The sequence below is a fragment of the Topomyia yanbarensis genome, chromosome 2 (assembly GCF_030247195.1).
Source record: "Topomyia yanbarensis strain Yona2022 chromosome 2, ASM3024719v1, whole genome shotgun sequence".
NCBI lineage: Eukaryota > Metazoa > Arthropoda > Insecta > Diptera > Culicidae > Topomyia > Topomyia yanbarensis.
The window spans coordinates 167,594,029-167,604,310 of NC_080671.1; the positions used below are offsets into that span (position 1 = coordinate 167,594,029).

Sequence of the window (10,282 nt, forward strand, 5' to 3'; positions counted from 1 at the left end):
ATCGCTGAAGTTGCGCTGTGGTGAGACCTTCGATCGGCACCTTCTTACGCTAAATCAAGTTATGTGTTACGCTTCTATGCTGTACCTAGGCACATTGCAGTGATCAGAGAACATAAAGCATAAAGCAATGTTGATTCTTCTGGTTGATGGGCGCAAAACGGCCGTAAAATTTACAACCGTTTCCCATTACAGCGGATGATGGTGAATGGGATCCCCGTGTCATCGTTTATTGAAGAGTAATAAAGTCAAACTAGTGCGAATTTCAGTTTTCAGCCTTTTTTTATTCTTTTTATTACATTTTGCTTACAACATGTAGGCAAAGTAAAATAATTTATTTACATTGGTCAACAAGTTGAAAAAATGAACGGTTTGGGGCTTACGAGAGTTATGTGCTTTTCTACGAGACGAAAAGTTGAGTATTTTCTCCAGCAGTTGTAACAAGTCGAGTATCGATAACGTAAACAGTCGAACAAATTGAAAGACTTGTACGCGCTAGAAGCGATGAAATACATGAAGATCACAATATAGGAATAGCTTGAGCTTGATTTAATGGGATTAACAAACATTTTTTGGGAACTTAGTGGTTAGCCTAGGTTTTCCTAGGAGCTAGAACCAGTCTTATTTGTTTAGTGGTACGAATGGTACTCGGAGTAGGAGTGGCTATGGGGCTCCCAGCCGTGGGACTTGACGTAGACTGGGACATGCTTTTCGACGACCACTGGCTTCTTGACGATGACTGGGTATGGTTTTTCAATGTGCACTGGGTATGGCTTGGGGACTTCGACATATTCCTTAACCTTGTACGGAACCTTGACTGGGTAGGCAACTGGCTTCTCGACGTAAACTGGAACCTTCTTCTCCACAACGACTGGCACGTGCTTTTCGACAGTTACTGGGTATGGGACCTTCACCGGGTATGGGACGTGCTTCTCAACTTCATATGGCACTGGAACGTGTTCCTTCTTGATGATGGTAGTGACGTGAGGTTCCTCCCATCCATGCGACAGATGCGATGATGAATCCCAACCATGCGAGTCATATCCGTATCCCAAATCCCACAGACCTCGTTTGTCCTGCTTCTTCTCGCCTTCCGCTGGAGCAGCTGACTTTTCAGCCTCCTTCTTTTCCACGGCAGCACTGGCCACGATGGCGATGGCCATAGCAAACACTACGAAAGCCTGTGAACAATAAAACACATTTTTTGGTATCATCACTTAAATTCAAACACTTCTCGATAGATCACAGTAAAGTCTTTAAAAGTTCGAAGAACAGTTTGTTCTGAAACACTTTTAGAAACACGCACCTTCATTTTTCAACTGTTTAAGCGTAGGAAATGTAACACTGGTAAATGTTCGAAGCTGACTGATGGCTTAACAAACTTTTCCCAACATATTTATACACAAGCAAGAAAAAAAGAACCGCTCTAGCCAAAATCATCACAAAAGTGTTGGAATTTCAACCCCCGGTTGCACTTTCAGCGCCAGTAGCAGCAGCAGCATAAATTGACTTGTCGCACCGTGGGAGCAAGCGAGAGAACGAATCGAATAAATCTCGCTTTTGTCTCCCCAAAGTGGGCTCCAACGAGCGAAGGGGTAACGGAGGCAGGATGGAAACGATCAATGCGCGCGACACACGGCAAAGTTTCCCCCCCATCGGCAGCGTCATCTTGGTGGCCTATTCCGCGGATGACCCCCCGTTTTAGCATAATATGTACACTAATGCCGGGGGCAGAACGCAGAACGGACCGAGTGTGGACTGGTTTTCACAGTGGGAGCAACCCTCGAGAGATGATTCAGTGTGTTTGTGAATGTCGGCGGGTTGCGGTTTTTCGCAGGTTCGTCATTTAGTGCTCATTGTTTGACCTATTGGGGAGGTTTTCCGCGACTCGAGAAGGCAGCTGTGATTGGATTCTGTGCGCGCTAGAACAAAGCTCGAGATCGGCTGAAATTATTTCTTTGTGTAACGAGAATCTGACTTCGTTTTTTTTTAATTGTTGGCGTACTCTGAAGTATTTTTGAGGTTCTAAAATCGTTCATCACTGGGCAAAAAACAGTTTTTGCATTTTTGTTGTATTTTTAGAACTTACCTTTTAACGCCTTGGTAATGTTTGGAATTTCTTGTCCAAGATCACAAATTAATCATGTGTAATAAATATTAAATTCTGTGGACTTTGAAAATTAAAAGCTTTAAAATTGGCGACTTGTTTCTATATCTTTAAAAGTGCATTTTGGAATTCACGACTTTGTGCCAACGAGAGTTTGAATCTGGTATTTAGATAAGTACGTATGTGGCCATCACATTGAAAAAGAACAAATTGTGTCATGCCCCTTTTACTCATTTACTTCCGGAACGACGCAAGTTGAAAAGTCGAAATTCAAGATTTGTAGACCATGGCATTGATTGAACAGCAGCAGCCCTGCCAAAGGGTTTTAAATGTAAACACTTCATTCCACAACGTACGCTTCGTATTGATAGTTTCAATGACAATCTCAATAAACCGGATCTATTTCATCTGAGTGATTTGACGACTTAATTAACAGCCAGTAAAGTGTCTTTCCTTGTTATTCTCTTATGTTTAGTTTTTCTACCGAGAAAGAAACATACTGTAACAAATTGAACTATTCCTAAGAAACAATTCGGCAGCTTGCTAAAAACTGAGATGTTGCATAATTTAAACACTACTGATTTTCTTTGTTATAATCAAGGTCAGGAGGGCCCAGTGCCATATTTCAAGATCAGCAAACGTTTTGCAGATTTGGATAGACTGTATCGTAGTGTGGATATGGTACTTGATTTCTATAATCATTAAAGTCGTCTTGTAGTGATGGGCCAGTTTTGTTGTACATCGACAAATATTCAGTAAGATACTATATTTGACAAAATATCGGGGAATTAGCTTAATTCAGAGTAGTTGGTGTACAATGCAGAAGCATTATTGGAATCAGGAATCAGAATATATTGGCTTAAATGGCACGTTCCCCATATGTAGTCGGGGATTTGTGCCTTGCCGTGTGTTTTATCATTTCCTGTGCGGAAGGAAAGGATAAGGAGGTATGGGGAAGTAGAATTGGAAGGGTGGGAAAAATAACAGCACAAAAAACAAAATAAACAACAGGTAAGTTAAACTCACAAGTAGTTCACGGTTGTACTAGAAACGCCTTTGTTTGGCGACACGTTTGTAAATTTCTCCAATAATTGCGGTGCTCGAACGAAGCCCAGGACCGTATTTTTCCCTTATCCAACTTGTCGAAATTGGCAGCGCGGGCTCAGGACCAACGAAGTCAATCGCTGAACCTGCCATCGCCAATTCGTCAGCCCATTCATTTCCAGTAATACCGCAATGTCCGGGCACCCAGACAAGGTAGATAGTGTTGACAATGCTTAGTTCTTCGATTTAGGTTCGGCGCGCGATCACTAGCTTGGACCGGGATTTGTCTGAGCTAAGGGCCTTGATTGCAGCCTGACTATCGGAGCAGAAGTTTATAACTCTGCTGGACAAACTCAGTTGAAGGGCCGATTGTACCCCGCACATAATCGCAAAGATTTCTGCTTGGAATACAGTACAGTATCTACCTAGTGAGTGAGATTGTTCCAATCTCATTTCACGACAGTAGACACCAGCACCATCAGAGAACCGTCAGTGTAACAGACCACTTGCGTTTGTTGTTGTCTTTCCATAAAGCCAGACAACCACTCCTCTCGAGAGGGAATCTTCACATGGAATGTCCTGTAAGGAAAGCTACAAGTGAGTGTAATATCGCTGGGAGCAAGAATATCTTCACCCCATGTAACCATTTGTGACCACAATCCTGTATGACTGATAGCAAGATCAACATGGTTACTGTTCCAAAGCCCAGTAACCTGCAGTCTGTATGCACATGATAGTGCTTCTTGTTTGAGGTGTATGTGTAATGGTTTGATATTTAGAAGTGCCTCAAGAGCAGCAGTCGGAGTCGTGGTGAAAGCACCAGTCAACGCCATGAGCGCCATTCTTTGCAGATGGTTTAGCTGTGACTGGACTGTCACCACCTCTCCCTCTCTGCCACCACACAAGGCATCCGTATGACAGTATTGGATGTACAATTGTCGTGTAAATCCAATAGATGTATTTAGGTTTGAGACCCCAGGTCTTTCCAAAAGTTCGTCTACACTGCCTAAAGGCCATGCACGCTTTCTTGATTCTGAACTCAATGTGAGCAGTCCAATTCAGTTTGGAATCCAATATGACTCCAACGTATTTGACTTGATCTGCACACAGTAGCTCAGAATCAAAGAACTGCAAAGGGCGAACCCCGGTTGTTATTCGCTTCTTCGTGAAAAGAACCATTGAAGTTTTGCTTGGGTTAACTGATAGTTTAACTTGTCGACACCACTGTTTGACAGCTCTTAATGCCTGTTGCATTAAGTCAAAGATTGTTACGATGGAAAATCCAGTAATTAGTATTTGGTCAGCAAACCCGTAGGTTGGAAATCCAAGCTCATTGAGTTTCTTCAACAAGCCGTCAGCTACCAAGTTCCATAACAAAGGTGACAGAACGCCGCCCTGAGGACAACCACAAATACTCAACTTCCGTATCTCAGCCTGTCGCAGTGACGAGCAAAGTATGCGGTTACTAAGCATTGCGTTTATCCAACCCGAGATACATGCAGATATCCCATGACCGCGCGTCGCTTCCAGAATAGACTGGAAGGACACATTGTCAAAAGCACCCTCAATATCTAGGAATACACCCAAGCTAGATTGCTTGAGCGAGAAGGCTTTCTCAATGTTGTAAACAACATCGTGAAGCAGAGTGATCGTGGATTTCCCACACTGATATGCATGTTGCATTTTGTGCAGTGGATATTCAACTAAAATAACGTTCCTGATGTGATGATCGATTATCCGTTCCAAAGCTTTCAGAAGAAAAGAACTTAAGCTGATAGGCCTAAAACTCTTGGCTTCTTCATAGCTTGGGCGCCCCCCTTTGGGAATAAATCTAACAGTTATTTGTCGCCATGCTTTCGGGATATACCCGGTAGCAAGACTGGAAAGCAAAATTTTTTTTCAAGACATGTTTAAGAATATCAAATCCCTTTTGCAGTAGCACGGGAAGTATTCCATCTTTTCCGGGTGATTTGTATAGAGCAAAGCTGTCAACTGCCCACTCGACCGATTCAGTGGAAACCAATGTGCGTGCTAACGCCCACGAGTCCGAATCACCAGAATGAGATCTGTGAACATTGTTCAACTCCGGATCGATACAACCTGGAAAGTGTGTGTCGAAGAGACAATTAAGAACATCTTTTTCGTCCGTCACATAAACACCATCTCTGGTTTTTAAGGAGTTCATCTGAAAATCATTCGATTTGGAGGGAATTTTATTTAATCTGCTAGCCTCGTTCAGACTAGAGACATTAGTGCATAGGCTTTGCCAGCCAGCCCGTTCTGCAGATCAAAGACATTTCTTATATGCACTACGAGCTGACCTGAAAGCCCTGGAGTCATCACGCTGACGCCGGTTCCAAGCTCTTCTCATAACTTTTTTCATTCTTGCAAGCTCAGCCCTCCACCAAGGGGTTCCCCTAGTCGATTTAACAGTACGAAGTGGACAAGCTTCTTCGTAGGATGCTAATATGAATGAGTTTGTCGTATCCACGACGTCATCTAAGTCGTCTAGTGGACTAGTTGTTGGAAAATATCCATGAAATTTAGTCGCCAAGTTTTCTAAAAAGAGGTCCCAGTTTGTAGATTTAGGATTACGAAATGTCACCAAATTGAAGGTGACATCAAAATGATCGAAAAATATATATTTATGATCGGATAGAGACGGTTCAGTTTCATTTGGAACCTGCCAATTTCCCAGCTCATGCAAAATTCTATCAGAGCAAAGTGTTATGTCTAACACCTCCTCCCTCCCAGATCTCGCAACAGTTGGTCGGTTTCCCACATTCAGAATATGAAGATTTGTCCCAAATGATGGGATGAGCATTCCCATCACTGCCGATAATGAGTGGAAGCCCATTTCTGCTACAATATGATACATCGCTTTTGAAATCATCAGAAGGAGATGACTCGTTATGCGGTAGATATGCTGAACAACATATATATATATATATATATATATATATATATATATATATATATATATATATATATATATATATATATATATATATATATATATATATATATATATATATATATATATATATATATATATATATATATATATATATATATATATATATATATATATATATATATATATATATATATATATATATATATATATATATATATATATATATATATATGCGATCAAAGCGGGGGGTACATTTATACCCCAGTGCAACGTTCTAGGGTGGAAAACGCAAGTGCAACGTTCTAGGGTTAAGTGTGGAATATACCTGAAGCCCGGGACTTCCGGAATTGTCAATAGTGGACAATAACTTCAAAGAATCTTTGATTGGCCATCAGTGATCTAGATCTGGAAATCGAAGTAATTTGACGTTCATTTAACCTCTGCGTTATTACGATTGTAACGGTTTATATGGGAAATTCCTGTGTGACCGTGGTATCAGTTTATATGGGAATTCCCTGTGTGACCGCAGTCTTCCATCCATAACTCCGGAACCGGAAGTCTGATCAATAAAAGTTCAACAGCAGTCGATGGGAAGGTTGCAGCTTTCATTTGATAGTGCAAATCTGTCCAGCCATTACCCCGCCCCGGGTCCAAGCAAAACCGCATAAGGTGGCTCATCCCTCGGTTGGCACCGCGAGGAGGTAAGGGATAAGAGTTCTGTATCAGAGGTGAATGGCGAGTTTGGCCTCATGTGGCACAATAATACAGCTTTGCTAACTTCAGTATCATCTGAGAAATTTTATAATATAAATCGCACCTTCAAAAAAAATTTTTGGGGAGTAATCCACCTTGCAGTCATAATAAAGAATCTACTTTTCAAAAAACATTATTTAGAGATTTGGTATCTTCAGCGAAGTTGTAAGAATGATATTGGAAATAACTATGAAGACATGAATGCTCATTATATTCCGTATATAGAGATATATTTCGTTATTAGCGACTGAAAAGCCTTTTAAAACAAGTTATTCAAATAGTATTGTTACCTTAATGACTCTTAAATTATTTGTTTGACCTTCTACAAAGTTGTTTAGAACAATGAAATACTCATTTTTATCAATGGTCAGAGTATCTAAAGCTTATTATAAAGAATTTATATTGAAGAAAACTTTTAAGAATTTAATGGAATTACGTAAATATTGTTGTTTATTACACGGTCTCGAACCTCGATAGCCTAAGCTCAGTGCAAATAATCAGTGATTGATTTTAGAGCAACGTTTTTTTCATTCCTAGCGTATTTGGTTCTACAGATTAGTTTCCGTCTATTTCGAATGGAAAATATTGTGGTATTATTAACTGATTTTGTGCTCCGGGTGACTCCTTGAAAAGTGAATAAAAAACATTTTGCAAACCACCACACGATTTATCACAATTTATTGATTTAACGACCGGAGTGCAAGATCTTTCGTCAATAATGCTTCTGCATTGTACACCAACGACTCTGAATTAAGCTAATTCCCCGATATTTTGTCAAATACAGTATCTTACTGAATATTTGTCGATGTACAACAAAACTAGCCCATCACTACAAGACGACTTTTATGATTATAGAAATCAAGTACCATATCCACACTACGATACAGTCTATCCAAATCTGCAGCTGAACTTGAAATATGGCACTGGGCCCTCCTGACCTTGATTATGCGATGGCTGTTCGGCCATCTATGGAAGTTGTCCTTTAATGTCAGCTTCTTTCTCCGAACAGCCTAGATAAGCCGTGTATTGTCGGTAGTGGTTGTTTCAACCGGCTAAGAATTACACTACGGACTACCTGTTCCAGTGGCAAAAATCCACCAAACAGGGAACCCCAATTCCATAGTGTCATGCGACCCGTGTAAAATTGTTGAGGGGGTTTAAAACATTCTCAACGGACGAACGGAGCCTGGGAAGAGTTGGGCGAACTCCCCAGTATACTGCATTACGCAGCGGAACGTTCACTCTACACACCGAAGTTTTTACATCGATGATCCGCTTAATTTTGCCGAATTTTTGTTGGCTGGGGGCTTGCTGAGACTCATGGCTGATGGTAGTTCGGTGAAGTTTTGTTGAGTTTCGATTATCAAATTTCGATGTGTACAGATGAACCTGCCCAGAGGCCGTGTGGTATCCGGCCAAGAATTGAAGCACTGGGGTCCTGTTCCCATGTCGTAGGAGGCGACTGAAAGTAGGAGACCCTAAGTCAAGGTGTAGTTCCGTGCCGAGGACTTGAGGGTCTAAAATATGCCAGTCGTGCACGGAGCATTTTGGGTTTTGCCCTTACTGTGTTATGCGAATCTCTGACACAGTGGACCATTATTTTCTTCGCAAATCATGGGAATCAAATTATCGTGTCCAATTTAAACCTGATATGGCTCGCTATATGCGTTAACATCCCAACTCGCTTGGTGTCCTCTAGTTGTGCTATTTATGTTGGAAATGAAATGTACAGTTCTCTAATCAACAATGGTTAGAACAGCACAAATCAATCTCCAGCATAAACGTACAGCAACTATGAATTTATCTCGGCTCATGCAGGAAGGTAAAGCTTCCATAGCATTGGTTCAAGAACCGCATTTCCATAAAGGAAACTTTTATTTTGGAAAGTTACTTAACACTGCCTTCATTGATTACAACAAGACAGTCATGACTAACCCACGTGAAATGACTCGTGCTTGCATTCTTGCAAATAAGGCTATTGACGCGTGTATATATATATATATATATATATATATATATATATATATATATATATATATATATATATATATATATATATATATATATATATATATATATATATATATATATATATATATATATATATATATATATATATATATATATATATATATATATATATATATATATATATATATATATATATATATATATATATATACGCGTCAATAGCCTTATTTGCAAGAATGCAAGCACGAGTCATTTCACGTGGGTTAGTCATGACTGTCTTGTTGTAATCAATGAAGGCAGTGTTAAATAACTTTCCAAAATAAAAGTTTCCTTTATGGAAATGCGGTTCTTGAACCAATGCTATGGAAGCTTTACCTTCCTGCATGAGTCGAGATAAATTCATAGTTGCTGTACGTTTATGCTGGAGATTGATTTGTGCTATTCTAACCATTGTTGATTAGAGAACTGTACATTTCATTTCCAACATAAATAGCACAACTAGAGGACACCAAGCGAGTTGGGATGTTAACGCATATAGCGAGCCATATCAGGTTTAAATTGGACACGATAATTTGATTCCCATGATTTGCGAAGAAAATAATGGTCCACTGTGTCAGAGATTCGCATAACACAGTAAGGGCAAAACCCAAAATGCTCCGTGCACGACTGGCATATTTTAGACCCTCAAGTCCTCGGCACGGAACTACACCTTGACTTAGGGTCTCCTACTTTCAGTCGCCTCCTACGACATGGGAACAGGACCCCAGTGCTTCAATTCTTGGCCGGATACCACACGGCCTCTGGGCAGGTTCATCTGTACACATCGAAATTTGATAATCGAAACTCAACAAAACTTCACCGAACTACCATCAGCCATGAGTCTCAGCAAGCCCCCAGCCAACAAAAATTCGGCAAAATTAAGCGGATCATCGGTGTAAAAACTTCGGTGTGTAGAGTGAACGTTCCGCTGCGTAATGCAGTATACTGGGGAGTTCGCCCAACTCTTCCCAGGCTCCGTTCGTCCGTTGAGAATGTTTTAAACCCCCTCAACAATTTTACCCATAGCACGGGTCGCATGACACTATGGAATTGGGGTTCCCTGTTTGGTGGATTTTTGCCACTGGAACAGGTAGTCCGTAGTGTAATTCTTAGCCGGTTAAAACAACCACTACCGACAATACACGGCTTATCTAGGCTGTTCGGAGAAAGAAGCTGACATTAAAGGACAACTTCCATAGATGGCCGAACAGCCATCGCATAATCAAGGTCAGGAGGGCCCAGTGCCATATTTCAAGTTCAGCTGCAGATTTGGATAGACTGTATCGTAGTGTGGATATGGTACTTGATTTCTATAATCATAAAAGTCGTCTTGTAGTGATGGGCTAGTTTTGTTGTACATCGACAAATATTCAGTAAGATACTGTATTTGACAAAATATCGGGGAATTAGCTTAATTCAGAGTCGTTGGTGTACAATGCAGAAGCATTATTGAC

General features: G+C 40.6%; 1 protein-coding gene across 1 annotated transcript; it reads right to left on the reverse strand.

Moving 5' to 3' along the window:
• Positions 1 to 276: 276 nt before the first annotated feature.
• LOC131682052 (mantle protein-like) lies at positions 277 to 1,434 on the reverse strand. The gene is made up of 2 exons (XM_058963226.1): positions 1,304 to 1,434; positions 277 to 1,178 (listed from the first exon to the last, which is right to left on the reverse strand). The coding sequence occupies exons 1-2, from the start codon at positions 1,307 to 1,309 to the stop codon at positions 627 to 629; spliced, it is 558 nt and encodes a 185-aa protein (XP_058819209.1). The 5' UTR covers positions 1,310 to 1,434; the 3' UTR covers positions 277 to 626.
• Positions 1,435 to 10,282: the final 8,848 nt, after the last annotated feature.